Source organism: Typopeltis vanoorti, chromosome 2, assembly GCF_054136105.1.
Source record: "Typopeltis vanoorti isolate ZY-2024b chromosome 2, IOZ_Tvanoo_1.0, whole genome shotgun sequence".
NCBI classification, from domain to species: Eukaryota; Metazoa; Arthropoda; class Arachnida; order Uropygi; family Thelyphonidae; genus Typopeltis; species Typopeltis vanoorti.
This window is the reverse complement of record NC_143550.1, coordinates 141,115,317-141,137,651: the sequence shown is the minus strand read 5'-3', so window position 1 is coordinate 141,137,651 and position 22,335 is coordinate 141,115,317. Positions and strand designations below refer to the sequence as shown.

The 22,335-nt window shown below is 35.4% G+C and overlaps 1 protein-coding gene across 1 annotated transcript in view; it reads left to right on the top strand.

The window, feature by feature from the left end:
* The window catches only part of LOC150109476 (dual specificity calcium/calmodulin-dependent 3',5'-cyclic nucleotide phosphodiesterase 1A-like), a 279,797-nt gene that overhangs the window by 182,503 nt on the left and 74,959 nt on the right, over positions 1–22,335 (top strand). The window contains exon 3 of the mRNA XM_090408516.1: positions 17,903–17,977. Within this exon, the coding sequence (XP_090264642.1) occupies positions 17,903–17,977 (75 nt within the window). The remainder of the gene's footprint in view (positions 1–17,902; positions 17,978–22,335) is intronic.

Below are 22,335 nucleotides of genomic sequence, written 5' to 3'. Positions count from 1 at the left end.
TCCAATAATTCTTTCCCACGTGAAATCATCTAGATGATATATTTGAGACATTACAAGACATCTAAGTTTGTGACTTGATTCTTCACGAAAACAACTTCCTTCACACACACACAATTTGCTTAGTGCAGCCTTTTGTGTTATATCCTGTTGAATGCTAGCACGTGACCCCTTTGCGTGATTCGAAATTTGAATATGTACCCACATTCTACTCGAAATCGTCAGTTATAAAATTGCCACAAGATGATTTGTCTGAATTTGTGATTGTAATCTTCAGAAATACAATTCTACATATATTCTATGTTGGCTTTAATCAAATGCAGTTGCAAAATGTGTCATAATTAATGTCTGAATTAAATAATTTCTCTTTTCGGATAATAATAATAAACAGTCATGAATATTTTAATGAAATTCAGTCTATTGACTTTGTCTCCATCGCTAACGGCTTTAAATTATGAGCTTAGAATGAATTTTTCCTCGTGTTTCTGTCGTTTGCTTTTAACTGTGGCTTGGAAGCCGATCTAACAGTGCCTGAACAGGAAAGAGACATTTCCTAAGATATAAAGCGTAGGAACATCTTGGCACAAGTCGACATCACTCGATTAGACAGACTCTTTATCCACGCTGTTTACCCTAGAGCATCGCAAATCCTCTGTAATCCTTAAATTGCTTGTTAATCCGAACGCCATCAATTCCTTCGCGTCTGTTAACAGAAGAGAATTTCTAGAAATATCTCAACCATAAAAGCGTTTTGTTTTTCTTCTTCAAAGTTATCTTTCACTTGTCGTAAACGCTTAAAAGATTGGCTTTCAGGGAATTGTTTTAGAAATAAAATTATGAAATGTGTGTGACTTAACATAATGAAATGAACATTTGATTATATTAATTCTAACTCTAACAAATGCAAACGATAGAAGTGGAAAAGCACAACATTTTCTAATTCAGACGACAAAGGTGGAAAAGCACAAAATTTTCCATTATAAAGAAAGGTGCGCCAACTTATTGTTGTCTTGGTGACGTAAACCTAACTCCGACCCTAATTTTTCTCTTTTAATATGAAACTGATATTTTTTTACAAATGTTGTGGGAATAAATTAATACGCTTTCTTCCGGTAGTTGAACTACACTAAACAAAGTGAACCACCACGGCTGTTATCATGACGCTGGTGAGAGAACTCGCGAAATGAGTGACGAAATAAGAAAACTGCCATTTTCCACCAACTGTTACTAATGGCGTTGGCTTGACTATATCAGAAAACGATAGCTGCAAATGACAAAAGGAGCCACACACTGCTTTGATGGATGATCGTTCATCCTCAGAGCACTTTCGACCGCACTGACATCGGTGTCCCTTCCCTGTAACAAGGCCTTAAATGAAAGGCGGTAATCTAGTGCGAAGTGTTTAAAGAAGACAAGTTGTGGCACCATCAAAGCAGGGGGGGAAAGGGAGGAAGACTTCGAAAGATAACCACATAACAGTCCACAGAAGTGGGACAGTGTTGACAGCTGCCTGGTGTAGATGACACAAGATAGATCTCTCTCTCCGTATAATTCTTCTCATTGAACTCTGACTAAGCTAGTTCAAACACGACAAAAATGAAGTCTGGTTTTATATTTTTAAAGTAATTATATGCTCTCTCTCTCTCTCTCTCTCTCTCTCTCTCTCTCTTTCTCTCACTCATCCACCCATACACACGCACAACACAATTTCCTCTTTTATTTTGTTCATTCTTTTATCACTAATTTCTTCCCGTTTTTTTCTTTTCAATATTTTTTTATTTTATTATTCTCATTATACTCTTTTTTTAATACTCCTGATCGTCTTCCTCTTTCTATCTTTCTCTCATTTCTCTATTTTCTGTATTCTTCTTCGTTATTTTTCAATTTTTCTGTCTTGTCTGTTTATTCGATTAGGCTTTTGCTGCTTTTCTATCGTTTTAGGTGTATTTTGCAAAATGAATCAAGTACAAGTTCACGCAATTTGCTATTACATTCGTCCACTCATCCGTACGTTACTGTTCTCTGGCTAGACAGATTGTATTAGTCGCGAACTTTAACAAAACAATCTGAAAGGAAACAAAATTTCATGTGACCAATGAAAACAAATGACTGTCTACAGTGCATAAGCCTAAAACAGATCCGGTTTCAGTGGTAATAATCATGACGTTGCTATACAAGAATCCTATTACAAACAAAACACACCTTTGCATGAGTTCTCTGCAAGAATTTTCTTACTGGCTTGTCTTTTCTTTGTCACAGAAGTCTTAGTGGTACATCTGGATGAACAATTCCTGCCTCGCTGGCTAAAAAGACCTTAGTTTGAATCTTGTAAAGAATGTAAAGAAAATATAGGTCATTTTTAACTAAAACTGAGTTAGTTGGACTCAGAAAGAGGTATCATTTATAATAATCAGATTACGGGATGAATATTTTAACGTACCGCTTCAGTTTGTACTGTTTATTTTTTCTCCCGTAGTCTTGTTCTCATCTTCTCTCTCTCTCTCTCTCTCTCTCTCTCTCTATTTAGTAAGCTTTGATATTAGTTTGATGATGGTGCTCGAAACTAAACTGGTGTCTTGCGTAATGTAGCAAACTTTTATGGTAAATACAATTTAAAATTCATATATTTTAAGCACGATTTGTTAATAAACTGAAATCTTTTTACCAGAGAGAGAGAGAGAGTACAAACAAGCACATTCAAGTTAATGAAGTAGTTTAGTTGTTTTCAATATGGTTTATTGACTTAATGATGCCAAGTCATTTTATGAATGAAAATTACTGTAATATTCCCCTCCTGTTGGTATACTTTGCATCTAAATAAAGAATAAAGATAGCCGAAAATTAATTTTCAGAGAGCATATATTATAAATTTCATTATTTACCAGTAAAATAGCATTCACCTGCAATATGTATCATACAGTTTTCAATTATGCGTATCTAAGGATTATGTGTTGTATGTGTATACATTCGATAATATAACAAAATGTAGCTAAGTATTGCTTGGTTTTTTTATTAATAAGATTTACTGAAATCTTTTACATCAGAATTAAGAAACCGCAAAAGTTTATATAGGGGTTTAAATATCATTTCTTCATTTCAACACATTAACCTCATAAATAAATCAATATTAGCAGTATACTTGAGAACTGCGGTTCTTCTCCTCTAACTAAACCACGATTTTTAGGTTAATTTAAGAAAGTTTAGCGACCTGTTTCAAGACGCAAAGCTCTCTTAAGAGTTCAAGGATACTCCAACCGACAATACGGAACTGACGGATTGAATAAGGAAATCAAAAGCTTGGACATGATATGATTTGAAAATAGTGACTTGGAATGTAAGATCATCAAATCACAAAGAAGATGAACTAACCAAAGAAACTGACGAAAGAAATATTAAAGTAGTTGCATTATCTGAAAGTAAAAAGAAGGTTTAAAACACAAAACTATATAATGGCATACGGTGAAGTAAGTCAGGAAGAAAGAGCCAAAAGTTGAAGCAAATACCTTGCATATCCAAAAGAGAGATGCTTATCAGATTAAAGATGAAAAAAGGCATGTACTACAGTTCATCGGTGTTTACATATTAAGGACGGAGAAATCAAGAAATACATGAAAGTATAGGACATTAGGCTTCTGACCTAATGTCCAGTCCTCACCTTCTCGTGGTGCATCCTGTTGGGTATCTACTTTGATACTGAACGAACGAGGATGGACTGGCAATTTGGGATTTAGCCGACCAAATTGTATTCTTATTGGTTAAACCAAAATAAAAAATGATGGTACAACATGACAAAATTTCATGCCGGCTGGGGCGTCGCCCGGTTAAACAAGGCCCCCGTTGTTTTCGCCAGGGAACCAGGGCGAACAGCGAAAAGTCAGCTACTGGAACAAATCTGAAAACAAACCCAAACTCAACATCACCAGAGTTAAAGATCGGTACTATCAACGTAAGAGGCCTGAATGGCAAAGAAATGGAGCTAGCTGAGGAATTAGATAAGTACCAGATCGACATAATAGGGGTGACTGAAACAAAAAAGACCAAAACTGGTGAGATCTTTCTGAGCAATAAATACAAAATGTTATATTCAGGCAATAACAATCAAGGAAAAGAAGGAGTAGCCATAGTATTCAACACAAAATACGAGGCTAATCTTCTTGAATGGAAGTCAGTCTCAAGTAGAGTAATGTGGGCAAATATCAGAAAGGGGAACTGGACAATGAGACTTATTTGTGCCTATGGTCCCACAGAAGGTTCTACTAAGGTAGAAGTGGAGGAATTTTTTGAGGCTTTAGAAAAAGCAACTGACACAATGAAAAAGGAAAAGTTGGTCCTTGTTGGGGATCTAAATAGTAGAGTAGGAAATGATTGTGAGACATACAAAAATATTTTGGGAAAATTTGGAGAAAAGAGCAAAGCTAATAATAATGGCAAATATCTGTTGGATTTCTGCTCAGGACATGGACTGGTTATTACTAACACCATGTTCCAACATAAAAATGTGCACAAATTCACATGGAGAGAAGAGGCAAGGAATAAGAAAAGTCTCATTGACTATGTTATTGTTGATAGTGATGTCTTCTCCCTGGTGCAGGACACCAGAGTGTACAGAGGATTTGAAATTGGAAGCGATCACTATTTAGTCTTGAGCAGGATAAAATTGAATTTCATATTGAAAAGAATAACATGTAAGAAAGTTTTAAAGCGAATAAAAGTTGAGCAGCTCTCAGATGTAAAATGTAGACTAAAATACAGAAAGATTATTGAAAAGAAAATGAAAGAGTTTGAGAACAGGAATCAAACCTTGGAGATTCAGTGGCAAACTCTGAAGAAAACATTGATTGATTCTGCCAGAGAGGCATGTGGTGAGGTTGTGTGCAAGGATAAAAAAAATCAGAACTCCCTGGTGGACACAGGAAGTTAAAGAGGCAGTGAAGAAAAAGAAGAAAGCATATCAAAAGTTCCTGGCAAATAAGTCAGCTTTTACTCTTACAGAATACAGAGACAAATGTAAGAAAGCTAAACACTGTGTAAAACTAGCTAAACAAAAGTCATGGGAGGACTTTGGCAAGAATATAGAAAATAAATATAAAGAAGGTGGCAAAATATTCTGGAGGTTGTTGAAGCTTAAGAATGGATGAAAGAGTGCTGTAAAAGGAGTTAGAGATGATAAAGGTGACATGAAAACAGGAGAAAAAGATATCCTTGAAGTATGGAGTAATTACTTTGAAAAACTGCTAAATGAAACAAGCAGTGATGACAGCACAGTGATAAAAAACACTGACCAGGCATGCAGTCAGGAATACATATCGATACTTGAAGTAGAAAAAGCCATCAAAGGCTTGAAATGTGGAAAGGCAGCAGGAGTAGATGATATTCGACCAGAAATGCTGAAGTATGGTGGTATAAAAGTCTTACAGTGGCTGCACTGCATAGTTCAGAAAGCCTGGACTGAGGGACTAATTCCCGATGATTGGAGTAGAGCTCTCATAGTACCCATCTATAAAAAGGGAAATAAAACTGAATGTGAGAATTACAGAGGTATTTCCCTACTGAGTGTTCCTGGCAAGATCTATGCAAGTATACTTGAGAAACGGTTGAGAAGAATTGTGGAAGAAAAGCTTGGTGAAGAACAAGCTGGATTCAGGCCAAATAGAGGCTGTCATGATCAGATCTTCACTTTACGACAAATAGTTGAGAAAGCATGGAATATAACAAAGATCTGTATTTAGGTTTTGTCGATTTGGAAAAGGCATATGACAAGGTGCCAAGAGAGAAGCTATTCAATACGCTGCAGTTATATGGTGTCGATGGGGCATTATATCAAGCAATACTTAGTCTTTATTTGAGTTGTAAGTCAGCAGTTAGAATTGAAGGAAGTACAGGAAGATGGTTTAATGTTAAATCTGGTGTGAGACAAGGATGTCATTATCCCCCTCTGTTATTCATTATCTATATGGATCACATTATGAAGGAAAGTGGTATTAAACCTGATATCAAAATTGGAGATGTTAATGTCAGCTGTTTGCTTTATGCGGATGATGTTATACTTCTAAATAAATCCACTACAAGTCTGCAAGATTCTCTGACTAAATTGAATAGCTGTTGTAATAGATGTGGTATGAAGTTCAGCAATAAAAAGACAAAGACAATGAAAATAGGCAGAATCATTGAAAATGTCAACTGTGTTGTGAATGGAGAACCTGTGGAACAAATAAAACATTTCAGTTACTTAGGCACAATTTTTACTGAAGATGGTAAATTAAATATAGAAATACACAACAGAATCAGCAAAGCTGGTATGGTGGGAAGTCAATTGAATAAATTCATATGGAATAAGAAAGAAATTAGTCGGAACACTAAATTAGCTGTATACAAGACAGTGTTCAAACCAGTTTTAACTTAGGGATCTGAGAGCTGGGTCAAAAGTAAAACACTTGACCAAAGACTAGAAACCGCAGATATGAGAGTCCTGAGAAAGATTAGAGGCATGAACAGATGGCATCAATGGCAATATCATATTAAAAATGAGGATATTAGGAAAGAACTTGATATTGTCAGCATCCTGGAATGCGTTAGCAGAGCTAATCTCAGGTGGTATGGTCACTTAAATAGAATGGGAGAGGAAAGATTAGCAAAACAAGTGTTCTCTGCCAGGTTGGCAGGAAAACGACCCAGAGGAAGACCAAGATATAGGTGGATTGATACGGTACAAAGTGCCTTAGACGATAGAAATATAAGATCTGATAATGTTGGAATCTTGACAAGTAACAGACTGATTTGGAGGAAAATTGTAGATAGGAAGTTAGTAATGATGTAAATTTTTCATGTAGTACTGTCATATCCTGTACACCCCTTGAGGGTACATGGCAGGAATTTGATGATGATGATGATGATGATGAAAGTACAGATAAAATAAAAGCAATAGAAATTATTATTACAGCGGGAAATTTAAATACAAGAATGAGAACCAAATAATACCAAAGATTATGTCAAAGATTAACGAACAAGCAAAATAAAAACGAAATTAATTATTACAGTTTTGTATATAAAATTAATTGAAAATAAATAAAATATTTTACAAATGTAAAGAAAATCACAAAATAACATGGAAACTTAGAAAACCTACCCACAGTCGACTACATAATAACAAATAGAAACATTAGGTCTAAAGAAATCTCCGAATTCCAACATCATCTGATACAGGAAATTAATATGCTTAACTTACCTGGAAAACGGCGATTCTAAGAAAAAAAAATGAACAACGTAATTGAGATATTAATAAAATTAAAGAAAACTGCTTAAGATTGAATTATCATTACAGGGAGCAAGTTTCAAAACACTAATCAACAAACAATAAAAGAACAGTTTCGTGTAACAAAAACAGTATTAATGAACATGAGAACTGATTCAAAGCTGGGAAATCTTTAAAAATTAGTTAGTTATTCACATGTGGCGTCGTTGGACACCGTATGGTCACTCCTGTACCTCATAGGGTATTGGGAGTGATGTCTTCTGCTAGAAGGTTCGCATATGCCCTTTCTGCACAGAGTTAGTAGAAGAAGAAGAATCAAGCATTCATACCCATGGTGGGTGGGAAATTCGAACACGCAGCTCTTGGCCTGGAAAACGGATATGCTAACCATTCGGCCAATCAGGCACGACCAACTTAAAAAAAAAAAAAGAGGAGATAAAACATATTCGAATAATTATAGATGGAGTGCAAAACTTATTCAAGAAATTATAAATGACTCTCTAGTATGAAATGATAAAAAAACAATTTTAGATTCTTGAAGATCGATATTTGCAGCAGGACAGCTAATAGAAAAATCAGCGTAATTTAATACTCCCATTTTCGTGTTTTATAAATTTACATAAAATATTTGATAGTATAAAATTACAAGATATTTTAAATGTAATAGTGAAATCGATAAAAAACATAACGAAACTTATCAAAGATATTTATACATAAAATAAACGTGAATAAGGTAATGCAATAATGAAACAAAAGAAATTGAAATAAATAAAGGAATTAGACAAGGTGATTCATTGTGTTAATCACTGTTCAATGTTTTAATGGAATTAATAACAAAACTGAGAGATAAGTTAAATGAAATAAAAATTGATAATACTGTAGTAAATCCAATCTGCTATACAGATCATGTAGCAGTAATGATGGCAGACGTAGGACGTAATTTATAAACAGAAGTACTTCATTTCTAACAGATTTGCTAAAAATATGAAAATATCTATAGGGAAAAAAATGCCCGTTTTTCCCCTACGGACAGCATTGTTCCAGCAGTTTGGTATATCTTTCTGTTTTAGGCATTTATAAAATAGATTTTTTAGTTCTTCTCTTAAATTTTCTCCGACTGCTTTCGCCATTGTAATTCCCTCTTCTCTTGGCATTTTATTATTTTTCATATCTTTCATTGTTATTCAATTTCAAACTTTTGTATTTCTGGAAGACATACTTTTTCGTGTTCTTCTGGCTTCCATATAACAGTGTTTACAGGCAGTGCTGGTAGTATTATACAGTTCTGAAAAATATTGCCTCCCTTTCAACTATGTCTTTTTATTTTATATCTTTGATATCTCGTTTACCTTCATCTTCTAATATCAGTATTTATTTTTGGGCCTAGTGTGATATTATTTCATAGTACTTTCATATTTTTGTTGTTATCTATTGTTTCTTGTATCATTTTGTCTTTTCTTTCTTAAATATTTTCTTTCTTAAACAGTCTTCTTAAATATTTTTTCTGATTGTTTTATTTATTTCTGAAGTTCTGAAGTTAAGTTGTCTTATTTTCTCCAACAGATTTTTCCTTTTCTCTGACTTAATAGAAATTAAGTTTTTATTAATATGTATAAAGCTGGGATAATTGCAAACTGACTTGCTGCAATAAGCATCTTATCCTTATCCTTATAAGGACTGGCTTAAAGGGGCGAAGCAAGAATTCTTTTCATCTTCCCAGTTATCTGTAGAGGATAGTGTAGGGATAAGGTGTTATTGAGCTATTAAAGCTCTGATCATGGCAGGAGGGTAACAGCAATAGCCGAGCTTCAGTTAGAACTTCATTGACTACAGCGTTGCCATCCGTTATCCCTCCAAGGGTATTAATCACCGCATCTCACGGTCGATTCTCCATCCTTCCTTCCTGCAATAAGCATCTTAGAACTTAGAGCTTACAACTTAATTGGTTGATGGACTGAGTCCTTGACTCTTTATCCCTTCATCTGGATTTTAGATTGTGGGTGATGAGATTATTGTGGGTAATTTACCCGCTCATTGTGAGCATTGAGGCTGTATCAGCTTTCTCTTGAGATGGAGGATTTCGAGATGTTTGAAACGATCTGAGGGCTTGTAGTCCGCTGCCTGTCGAACTAGCTGATTTGGGTGATTATCCGTGACTGTGAAGAATTTCTCCGCAATGCCTGTCATGTAGGTCTTAATATCTGGAAGATTGGCTTCTTGATGTAACTGAATGTTTCTGATGAACCATGGGGCATTAAATGCCATTCTGTATTATCTGAAGTCTGTTGATGTTGCTTTTTGTCGTGTGACTGCAGGTTGGAGAGGAGTAAGTTATGTAACTGGATGTTTCTGATGAACCATGGGGCATTAAATGCCATTCTTAGGCATTTATTCTGTATTATCTGAAGTCTGTTGGTGTTGCTTTTTGTCGTGTGACCCCAGGTTCGAGAGGAGTAAGTTAGTTGCGGTCTGATTACCGATTTGAAAAGGAGGATTTTGTTGCTTATGCTTAGGAAGCTGTTCCTATTCAAAAGTGGATATAGTTGTGCTATGGTCTGACTTGTCTTAGTGGCGACACTATCCATATATTGAACCATATATGAAGTTTAGACGTCTATCAAGATGACTCCCAGATATTTGGTAGAATTACGCCCTTGGCGTAATTCTACCAAATATCTGGGAGTTCAGAACCGAATACAAGCATACAAATTCTTTGTATGCTTGTATTCGGTTCTGCTTTACGTCTGGTGAAAAGTACTGCAGAGCTTTTGTTTGGATTAATTGCGATACGCTACTTGGTGTACCAGTCCTCCAATTCATTGACTGCTCTCTGCAACTTGATTGTGACCAGGTGTGGACGGAGGGATCTGGCTATGATGATTGTGTCATCAGCATATAGAGTGGTGATAGCTGGGGACAGTTTGGGGAGATCTGCCATGTATATGGAGAAGAGTAGGGGAGATAGCAGAGAGCCTTGAGGGACTCCGACCGTGATTCTCCTCTCTGTGGATCCGATACCGTTGAGTTTTATTTTAATTTTCTGTTGTGTAGATATGATTTGATAAGTAGCACTAGTGGCAATGGAATACCAACTTCGTGTAGTTTAAAAATTAGTCCATGATGCCATACTCTATCAAATGCCTGAGTGATGTCTAGAAAAACTGCGCCAGAGTGTTGGTGCCATTCATACCCTTGGGTTATATGTTCGATAACTCTGTAAATTTGTAGTGTTGTGGAGTAATATTTCCTAAAGACGAATTGCTCATCTTGAATTATATGGTTGATATCTGTTGCCTCTTGAACCGTGTGAGAATAGCCCGTTCGGCTTTCTTACCTATGCATGAAAGAAGGCTGATTGGTCTGTAATTTTCAGGAAACTGTGTATTTTTTCCAGGTTTGGGAATTAGGAAAACGTCGGCAATTTTCCATCGCTGTGGGAAATAATTTAGCCGGAGGATGACATTAATGATGGCTACTAGATGCATAACCCCTTTGCGAGGAAGTAACTTGAGTACCTTGTTTGTTATTCCATCTGGACCCGGAGCCTTTTTGTTATTTAGTTTTCTTAAAATCTCATATACTTCTGTTGGTTACACGGATTTGTTATTGGATTGAATTGAGGCATTTTGAGTTATTTCACGCACTTGGATGTGAATTTTACTTATAAAATTTATATCTGTATTGATATAATTGGGGCTGCATTGTTTTTCTAAACTGTCAGCAAATGCTTCAGCTTTTTCCTCGTCGTTGTAGACAACATTAGATTCACCTTGGATTGGAGGAAATGTAAAACGCTTTGAACGGAGTGATTTCATCATTTTCCATATTGATTGATCCTCTGTCTTTAATTGGTGAATTTTGTTATTCCAGATTTGGTTACGGTGGTCCTTTAGGGCATATCGAACCTGGTTTGTTGCTCTATTGACTGCTTGTTTATCCGCTGGGTCCATTGTTCTTTAATATTGTCTTCTTAATCTGTTTTTCTCTTGGATAAGACGTTTTATATCCTCTGGGAGTTTATTTAATGGTGCACATTTGGTTATATTTGTTACCTGTGTTATAGCTGTCAGTAGTTGTTTTTCAAGAGTTTTCACTGCTTTTTCTACATCTTCGGCAGATGTTATATGCGGTATTGGACCAAGGTTTTTCTTGGAAGGCTGAGGGAAGTTGTTCCCAATTTATAAATGTGGTGGTGTTTTCCGTTAAATCTTGTATTGTGTCTAGTTATAATATGATGGGGTTATGATCAGAACTTAAGTCGTTGATTGCTTGTATCAGATAGCTGTGCGTTATGTTTTTAATATAGCTATATCTAGTACATCAGGACGTCCGGTTGCTCCGTAATGTGTGGGTTCAGTGAGTCCTATTACTGTTATATTTCTTGAAGTGGTGTAAGAGTTGAGTATTCTTCCATTAATATTTGAGTTTCTGCTGTTCCAGACTGAATGTTTGGCATTAAAATCTCCGGCTATAATCACTGCTCTGCCTGTATTTAGTATCACATCTAAGTCAGATTCAAGGAGTTTTTTATTTGGGGGGTTGTAGGCTGCATATATCGTAATGCTGCTTGTGTTTTCCATATGTATTTCTATTCCTGTAGTTTTTATGTGTTCTGTTTGGGGTTCGGCTATTGAATTATGTTTCATGTTTCTTTTCACAAAGGTGGCAGTACCTCCACCTCTATCAAAGCATCTGTCTGTACGGTAAGTGCTATAACCGTTGATTCTGATTTTGTCACTTGGACGAAGATGTGTTTCATTTATGAGGATGACGTCTGCTTGGGTTTCTGCTGTAAACTCCTGCAGCTGCTGTAATATGATAGATAAACTATTTGCGTTCCATGAAACAATTTGTAACGATTTCGATTTTCTTTTAGACTTATCCATTAAGAATTTCCATAAAGAGTGATTGTGTGTGCCTTAAGATGATATCCTTGGCTTCTTGAGTTGGGTTGGTTTGTTGGAGTTCAAGCAAGCATTTCACCTAAGTGGCTTGTTATGTTCAGTAGGATAGGTTTGTTGGTTTGCTGTGACTGGTTTGGTTTTGGGTCTTTTTGGAAGGTTGATCTTGTAACTTCAGCATACCATCTTCCATCCGTTGTGGAGACTATGGTTTGATGGGAGGACGTGCGTTCTTGAAGAGGTTTACTGGTTTTGAGTTGTATCTTTTGGTTTTGGGGAAATGCTATACAGCCCCTATAGTTTGCAGGGTGTGGTCCTCCGCAGTTTGCCCACTTTGCTGGAAGTGTGCGGGGTTTATGGCATTCATTTGATGCGTGTTTGCCACTACATTTCACGCAACGAAATTCAGCCTTGCAGCATCGTTGTGCATGCCCAATCTTCTGGCATTTATAACACTGGGTTGTAGTTGATTTATGTTTCAATGCCTCAACTTTTATGACGAGATCACATATGGTTTGGAGATTGTATATATATGTTTTTGATCTTTACTTATTTCCACAGAATTAGGGGATAGGGTGTTTTATCAGCTCTCCGCATTCGGCTGACTTTAATTGGGCTAAATCCCTTAAATTGGAGGTCTGCAGTGAGGTCTTCTATTTGTAATGTTTCAGTTACTTCCCTTAATACTACTTTTAAATTTTTTTCACTGTTGAGTGCAAAAGTGTAATATGGCAGGTTGTTGTTGTCTAGAAGTTTGGTTATTTTTCTGTAGTCTGATGACGTTTTAGGTTGTATGTGAATCCCTTCTTCTGTGTTTGTGGCTTTAATGAAGGTGATATCTGCAGATTTCAGTGCAGATGCAACGGACGTCCAGCGCTCCTTGGCCCTTAGGACGACTGGGGGTACCCTTTCTTTAATTTCATTATCTGGTTCTATCTCCGCTGTTTTGGGTGTATCTGCAGTAGAGTAGATTTTCCTTTTCTTTTTGACTGTTTGGAATTCTGTGTTGGTTTCCAAAAACTGCGGAGTATTATCTAGGGATGCAGCATCCTCTATATTCGTGGAGTGTCTTAATTCCGGTTCAGTCAACATACTTCCATCATTTAAATCATCCACCCTGTGACTGCTGTAGGGGGTAATGTATCTAAAAGCTTTACTTTCCCTGGCCAGTTGTCGCTCAATAGTTTTCCTAATCTTAGAAATTCTCTGTAAACTTCTTCGAATATGCTTTCATTGAGAGGTTTTGACATGTCTGATAAGAGGCAACAACTCTGTTAGAGCATCTGTAGTTCTTTGTAAAATTATAATACGTTTCTAAGATAAAATTTTAAAGGTGTTATTTTAGTTTTTAGAATGTTAAAAAATATTTTAAACTTTTAAGATATTTCAGTAATATACTATAAATAAGATATATTGCATTATTATTTCATATAAAAAAGTAATGGTATCGCTTCCTTCTCAATCGATTAAACAGATCTTTGTGTACACGTACACACACATACACGTGGTCCTGTCAAAATAGCCATCCAGTTATTTCTCAATCGGCAATTCCACCCAGTTAGGCGGCCTCGTATCACGGTGAAAATCAGTATACATAATACCAGAGGTTGTGACGTACTGTTCATTCGAAGATGCTCATTGACATGAGCAAGGGATTTCGTTGGACGGACTTCAAAAACGTATGATTGTAAGATACCGATTGAAGGGTTGCAGTATTCAGGAAACTGTCAGGTCTGGTCGTGGAGTGCTGTAGCTAAGGTGTTCCGAGAGTAAGAGGATAAAGGATACCGCGAAGAGCATCAGTCGCAGGACCCACGATAAGCACTAATTCCTCATCGATACACGTAGTGAACAAACGTTGTCCGATGTGTGCAAGCCAGAAAAAAAATAGTTGAAAAACTTCTGACATTAGAATTTAACAGGGGACAAATGGCTAAGATTCCCTAATCACAGTTCTCCGTATTGACCTCCAAAATAGTTTGCGAGCCGTCATTGGACTGGGTAGAGAAATAGGAAAAAGCCTGGGGGGGAGAGAAGAGGGACTGACCTGCAATGTCGTGGTCCAGATGAAACAAACAGGAAGCGGAAGTGCTATGGTATGGGAATGTTTTCCTGGAAATCTCTTGGAGCTCTTATACCCGTAGACTGTGCTATGAACGCTACAAAGTACTTATCCATTGTGACTGTCAAGCACATCCCTTCATGGTGACCATCTTCCAGATGTGTTCCAGTAGAATAATGCGCCACGCCACTTCTTCAGTATCCTTCGAGAAATGTTGGTTGGCCACCACGGCGGGGACTTTTTAGTGTTACTGTAGCCGTCAAATTTGCCAAACTTGAGTCGCATAATACATGGATCGGGAGATTCAGTCTTTAAATCTTCTCTCTCTCTCTCTCTCTCTCTCTCTCTGTCCCTCCAGAAAGAGATAGATAAATGTTCATCGAAAAACTGGTTGGACAGCACTTTTGAAGGAAATGTGAACGCTAATAGTATTTTGGATTCCCAAAATTAATGATTGCATAGGGCTAGTTTTCGTTTAAAGGGATTTTGTTTAGAATTAAAGAAATCATTTAACATGTTGTGTAGAAATACATTTAATTTATGATCTCACATTCTGGAAGTAGTGAGAAATGAAATCCGGTTGCATTCTTTAAAAATTTGTAATAAAACTTTTTTTTTTCGTTGTTTACTTGTCTTCAATGTTTACTCTCTCTCTCTCTTTCTCTCTCTCTCTTTCTCTCTCTCTCTCTCTCTCTCTCTCTCTCTCTCTCTCTCTCTCTCTCTCTCTCTCTCTCTCTCTACCTGTGTTCTGTGTGTTTGAACAGGGGGAAAAAAAAAACTTCGCCCTTAATTTTGACATTTGTACTTCTTCCCTACAACTTTTCAAAAGAAACTCATTAAGGATTTGAGAAATTTTAATGAGTCGTCTACCAAGTACACACACGTTAGAAATCATCCAGTGGAAAATAGTAACTTCGGGAAATTAAACAGAAGGGATGTGAAGTAATAAGATCCTGCACGTCACTTTGCTTAATGAAAATAGAAGAAAAATGAAGATAATGAAATGATAGCTGAAGGCCGTGTTTGCTGAATAATTAAAGTATTATGGATGAAAGATGACATCGTCCAATGACACGTGAAATTTAAATTCACTGTTAGTAATTGGTAACAAAGTTTACAGACATTTTAGACAGTATACTTTGTTTCTCTTCAGAACTGAGGTTTGCGATTATGTCGTCAATCGTCTTTCTTTAATATAATAGTAAGAAAAAATATTAGTTTTTAAAAATACAACGGATTCCCAGTAATCACTACAAAACATATCAAATTCCCCCACCACCACCACCCCTCATTTTTTTTCTTTTTTTGTTGGCTTGCTAATTCAATGTATAACAAAACGATATAAAAGTGAGGAATCAGACGATGTTATTTAAAATGTTGTCTCTGAAGGCCACAAAACACGCAGTCAATTTCAAAACGTATCCCACCACCTTCTTATTTGACTCATGCCAAGCTTTTCCTGAAGCCACCGACAAGAAAAATTAGTGTGAATTCTAGCAGAAAACATTGAAGAAGAGAAAAAGTTGGGATTCATTTCGTAAAAAATAAAACAAGAACATCTTCTTCTTCTTCGAACAGATAGCAAACCGACATCTGGATCATGTACGATGTCAAACCGCAAGTTGCAAGCCCAAAACTAAATTCTCCTATCACACAAACTTGTTCTTTCTGACATGCTCTAATGCTTCTCTATTTTCTCTTTATTAGGTTTAAGTCAAAAGAAAGAAAAAACTTGGTGTAGATTCTCACCAGTTTATTAAATCCTTTGTTGTTTGAAAAACTATTTGTTTTCAAGGTAAAATGGTGTCTTGCGAGAGGCATGATAGCTGAATGGATACCTCATGCAACAAAATAGCGTTAAAATCTTTTTTTTAAAAAATTAATTTGAAATTTCCTGCTTGTAAATTTATTCCAACTAGGCTAATTTTTGTCTTCAAGAATTGATTGGTCACAATACTTTATAAATAAATAAATAAATAGTTCGAATATATTCAATTTCGTTCAACTTTAATAAATGCGTAGCTTTTTAAAAATACTACACTTCGAGACAAAGATAAACATAGAAAAATAAAATACAAAAAATAACAATAATAATAATAATAATAAATAAAAGAAAAAAATTATTTTGCATATATATAAATAAAATGTTAAATGTTCATGCATTTTAGATACAAAACTCTTTCCATAAACATACTGGAATCGACATTTATTTTCAGAATAAATGATTATATCTTAGATCATCTCGATTTCTATTCACATAAAAGATTTGCTGCCATACCCAAACATGAAATCGCTTTTCTTACATGAAGAAATCTAGGGGATTTTTGCAATAGCCATGCAACATCGATATTTTAATATAAGATGTTATCATTCTTCCACAAGAAATGCAAGTTTTAAAAGCTCTAAGATCGTCGCACTGGAATAAAATCAGTCCAAACCACTGAATCTATTCAGCATTCAAGCAAAAGCAAAAAAGAAACCAACACAGCAGCAATTCTACAATTTCTAGTGGTCGCTATAGTAACGAGGGTTTGGATTTTTTTTCTGCATAAATAGCTGATGTTCCTGAGGACGATGGCAACGCCGCCTGTCGTTAAAAACAGAATAATAATAAATAAAATCGCGAAAATAAATCTAATTAAAAATTTAGTTGTAGGAGATTTTTTAACCTTTTTTTAAGATTGCATTACTACATTTATTTAAAATATTCACGGCCATATATTTATTTTATTGGTCTTGCAGCTATACTTGAAAATATTAACGTGCTTTTTTTTTGCTGCAGTTCAACCGGGAGATCTGATTTGTTTGCTATCCTTAGGGAACATTTTTTTAAAATTCATAGTTGATAAGAAAATTGTGCATTGCCTGTTTTTTTTTAATAATTCTTTCCGAATGAAGAAATATAAGTAGAGTCTCTAAAAAATTAATAGAACTCGAGTATTTTTCGTTTTCTGATTTTCAAAGGCCAGACAACAAATGATTTAAACTGATGGGTTTGCTGTTTCTTTAGTACACTCCTTCTCGCTAAAATTTACTGCATATTACCTTTCCGACTTTAGCAAATCTGACTTCCATACTTCATTCTCATCTCGGATCACATTAAAATTTAATATCACGCTCCAGGTACTCTGAATTAAATCAAATTCACTTTTCGAGATTCTATAAGCATGCAATTATATACATATTTAATGCATTTTCTACATGGCTTCTGTTTTATTGAATTCTTCTAATCGATGCATAAATTAAAGAAAAAAAACCACACTGTCATGCAATGATGTCTGAAAACGTGAATTAAAACTAGGTATTGATTCGCAGGAATAATTCCCAAACATTGTTAACTGGCTTTTACTGCCTAACTCAATTGCAATTATAGATAACTTTATAAAATATGGCTAACAGCTATGAAACTAAATGTTCTGTGAATGCTGTTACATTGTATTAGAAATATCTGTCACAAATAAATCACAGAAATAGTACATATGGCATGAGATGTTTCTTTCTTTTTGATAGATTTACTAAGTAATAAAAAAGTTGTGAGATAATAATTTTTACACTAAAACATTTGACGTTTAATAATATAATGCACCTTAATCTTTATCGATTATACTTACTTTTTAAAGTATATTTATAAAAAGTCAATAGTATTAACTTTTTTCACTGAGTGATGCAAAGTATGTATTTCTTTGGCAGTGGCTAACCCTCCGGAGAGCCAGACACCCTCTAATGAAACAACTGTTCCAGAGACTGAAGATTCCCAACCACCAAGTAAGCAATTTTTTTATTTGTATTAAAATATATAGAGCTTAAATAACATTAATTATTTATATTGGGTTAAATTCTGTTTTATTTTATATTGGGTGTTTATGGTGGTTGGGAGCACATCGCTAGCAATTTACAGCAGTGCCAAGCATACAACTAAACAAATTAAAACAAATTTTAAACTATATAGTTATAATGAATGTAGAAATTTTTGAACAGTACTATTATCTGATGTAGAGAGGTAAAGAGAAAATTAACTGCATAGTAAGCAGTAAATGAATTACAGAAGTATGAACGTGAATATAACTTGGGAAAGATTAGTTGAGTTCAATGAGACCTATGCTTGTGCAGGTTTCTCCTGTGTTACTCTGTTATTCTTCTGTTTATACTATCGGAAACTATCATACTGCGAAATCTGGAAAGTGAGTCTAGCTCTGGACAACTTCAGGTGGACTCAATAAGAGAACCGAGGCCAACAAAATTTTCAAGGTCAAAGAGTTTACTGAAAGGCTTGATGAGGAAGAAAAACTATAGGTTGAGTTACGGTTAGTGCTACGGTCTAAGGCTACGAGGCAAGATTGTTATATTATGCCGTTTAATTGTGTGTGCGTATATTTCATGACCAGTTTGTCTGTTTTTGCAGGATATATAAAAAAAACTACAATTTCTGAGAGGAAAAATATATCCATCGTCGCATGAAACGGGCTACTCATCCTTAGTCGAAAAGCCAATATAAAATTTTCTCTAATTCTACGTAGGAATTGAACTCAATTATTTAATAGAAACGAAGCTGTTGCAGCGTCCTCGCGATTGCGCTGTGGAGGCAACCTCTTAGGTAAAACTAGGAAAGAAAGATCTACACTACTGGGTTTGAATCCTGATTAGAAAGTAAGAAACCTTTATAAAGGCTTTTCAACGAAACATAAATTTAATGAGTTCTCATGTGGTGGGCATGAAGTTCTTTTCCTTACGGAAACTCGTTATTTTATTATATTTTTTATTTTTTACGACATAAGACAAACCGGCCAAATAATCCATGCAGTTAACAAACATAACACATCGGCATCTAAGCCTTTGTTTCTTTGGCAGTAATCCCAAACCAACTGACCGACATGTGAAGGATAGTGAGAAAGAAAGAAATCTGCCAGTCTACTAGACAGAGTAGAGGGAGTAAACTTTGCATTGTAAAAAAAAAAAAAACAGAAAGGAGAAATTGAGAAGCATTCAAAAAATGAAACTTTCAAAATCAATTCTCATGCAAGGACTATCTTAGAAGTAAAAGAATGAAAACAATTTGGATAACCTGTTTCCACAACACAAAAACTATATTGATAATCTTTCTTGATGCTTGCAGTATTTTATTTAGTTTTTGCAATCCTTCCAAATGATTCGAAATGACAAAAAAAAAAAAATAAAAAATTCCGTATAAGATTCTGCTGCGAATAATTTTATTTCCAAAAAACGAATATTCAAGTTGGCAAAATCCTTCAAAAACTTTTGCGAGCGCACATTAAAAAAAAAAAAAATTAAAAATTAAGTCAAGGTCGACTTTAAGCCGACTGGACTGGCTGGTCCTAATTGGGCCCTAATAAAAAGAAATTCAAAAATTGGATCAAAGTTCGGAAGAGTTTGTTGAACGAAAAGCAAGAAACATTTCTTTATAATGTATATTTTTGTTAAAAATATAATCAGTAATATTATCTATTTATTAATATTATTTTATAGCATATATTCCCGATACCTACTTGTCTTAAATTGGTGCCGCCAAAATTATCTCAGTTTGTGCCCTGCAATTTGCTACGTTCGGGACTGCTGTAGGTGCTCGAACTATCTAAGAATTGTACAAAATGGAATGTAATCACTTCTTCGTCTATATTAAAAGGATTATAGAAAGCTATATGTGCGCAATCAACTTTAGATACTTTGGAATTTTGGGGTATAATACCTAAAGTATACAAAAAGAATCGAAAATGCTTAAATGGGCAAGATATACTGGAGGCCTTGTTGACCAAATAGCCATATTCATTCTCCAACATATAAGCCATGAGTTCACGTTCCACTGTGCATGGATACCTTTTTTCTCTTTAGACAACAGATGATTTTCATTAGCTAATAAGTGACCATTGTCCTACTAATTGGAGGCCTGGAGTGGTCTCCAAACTGCACAGTTCAAAAATGATCTAACTTTAGATTCTTTGAAAACGATGATACTACCCTACTGTAGGTTTGCAAACTTTCGTGGGTATCACATAAAATAATATAAAATTAAAAAGTGTTTCTATTTTTAATCCGCACAGGTGTGCATTTATCTTGATTCGTAGGCTAATCACAGCCTTAAATACTCTGCGAACCACACATTTTTATGATGACGGAATTGTGCATGGTTCAAACCTGGTCTTTCCAGTTGTACAAAGAAGATATAAAAGCAACATTACTCTAGTGACTCAACAGATTACCTCGCTACGGCCAACAAAGATGTAGTGTACTAACATTTCAGAACAATTGCTCTTCAAATTCATATCAACTATAAGTCATCAACTCATGCACTCAAATCGTGAAGATAAATTAAAAATATTAAAAAAAGCTAATTTAGCAAAACTTAAAGCGTCTGGTTCTACGTTCCAAAATTAAATATTTCCCATTGCAGTTTTTGTATTCTTCCTTACATCCACATGCTATTTTAACTTGAATAAACATTGTCAGTGATATATAGCGACACAAAGGAAAGTAAACAACCTTCATTTAGAAGCAAATTTATTGATAGTTATTTAGAGAAATGAAACACACACACACAAACTTTGGCTCATTGAAAAATTGCTAAGAACTTGTTGATAAATTAACAAATACATCAGCAATTAACGTCAGACTTTAAGTTAGCATCGTGAAATACGTTTAATAAAAAAATGATCATTCCATTATTATGAGCATGAAGATGAATCACTGTAACATATACTGCTCAAAACAATTAAGGGATAGTTTGGTTTTCTTGTAAATTATAAAGTTATAAAATTAATTTACAAATGAACAAATTTATTTTAAAATATTCTTAATATACAACAGTGTAGAACACGCAACTGCGTACAAAATCATGTTGACTTGTCGAAACGTGTCCTAGCCGTGTTAGCATGTGGGGGGGGGGGGTATAAAATAAAAGCGGGCTTGTTGCGCTCACTTCCACTGTGCATAATTATCACTTTAATTGTAAACTTGTGTCACTTACCACCCATTATTTTGTTAATAATGGCAGAGCAACATGATATCCCGGAGTCCATGGCTTGGCTTTGAAAACCATTGGTCAATTAAAAGCTGGACAAATACAGCAAGTTGTAGCTCAAGCGTGTCGTGTATTTCAAAGCGTAATTTCGCGGCATTGGAATCGCTTTTTGGAGACGAGAAATGTTTGCCGAAGACAAGGTCAAGGTCGCTCATCACAACAACTCCAAGAGATGATCGGTATTTGTCATTACTTGTCATAAGAAATCGAACATTTAACACAACTCAACTTCGAAGTGAACTTGCCGCAGCAACAGGGAGGCTGGGATCGACACATACAGTAATTATTTCAGATGGCATATAAATCTATGGCATGAAGACAAAATCATCTTCATGCCATAGATTTATATGCTCGAAGACCAGTGGTCTGCATTCCACTTACTGCAAATCACAAAAGAGCCCAAAGAATTTGGGCACAGGAACACCGCAATTGGAAAAATGAGGATTGGACTCGTATACTTTTTAGTGACCAATCCAGGTTCAGTCTGCAACCAGATAACCGACGTATCTTGATATATCGTGAAAGTGGAACAAGAAATAATCAACAGCTTGTTCCTGAAAGACCCCATCATCAAGGTGGGGGATTTGATGGTATGGGCTGGATTAAGTATAGTGGCCATACTGATCCCTATTTTATCGAAATTGTTTCTTAACAGCCCAAAGGTATCGCGATGAGATTTTGGAACCTATAATTCGTCCATATGCTGCTACAATTGGCCAAGAATTCATTTTTATCGATGACAATGCTCGTCCAAATTTGGTACAAGAGTGATTTGAGGAAGAATGTATTGAACGAATGGACTGGCTGCCTGTTCACCGGATTGTAATCCAATCGAACATGCCCGGGATGCTTTAGGTAAGCGCGTTTCTGCTCGACTGCTTCAAGAGCTCGAAATTGCTTTCACAGAAGAGTGAGGAAATATCCCACAAGAAGTGTTTGATCATCTTATCCGGTCCATGCAATCAAGATGTACCTGTTTTGGAGACCATACGCCTATTAAAAATTAACAACAGTGTTTTTGGCTATTCTTGTTGTTATTCTTGTTAAACTTATTTCACGCTAAAATGTATAATTTGTTAAATTTGTAATA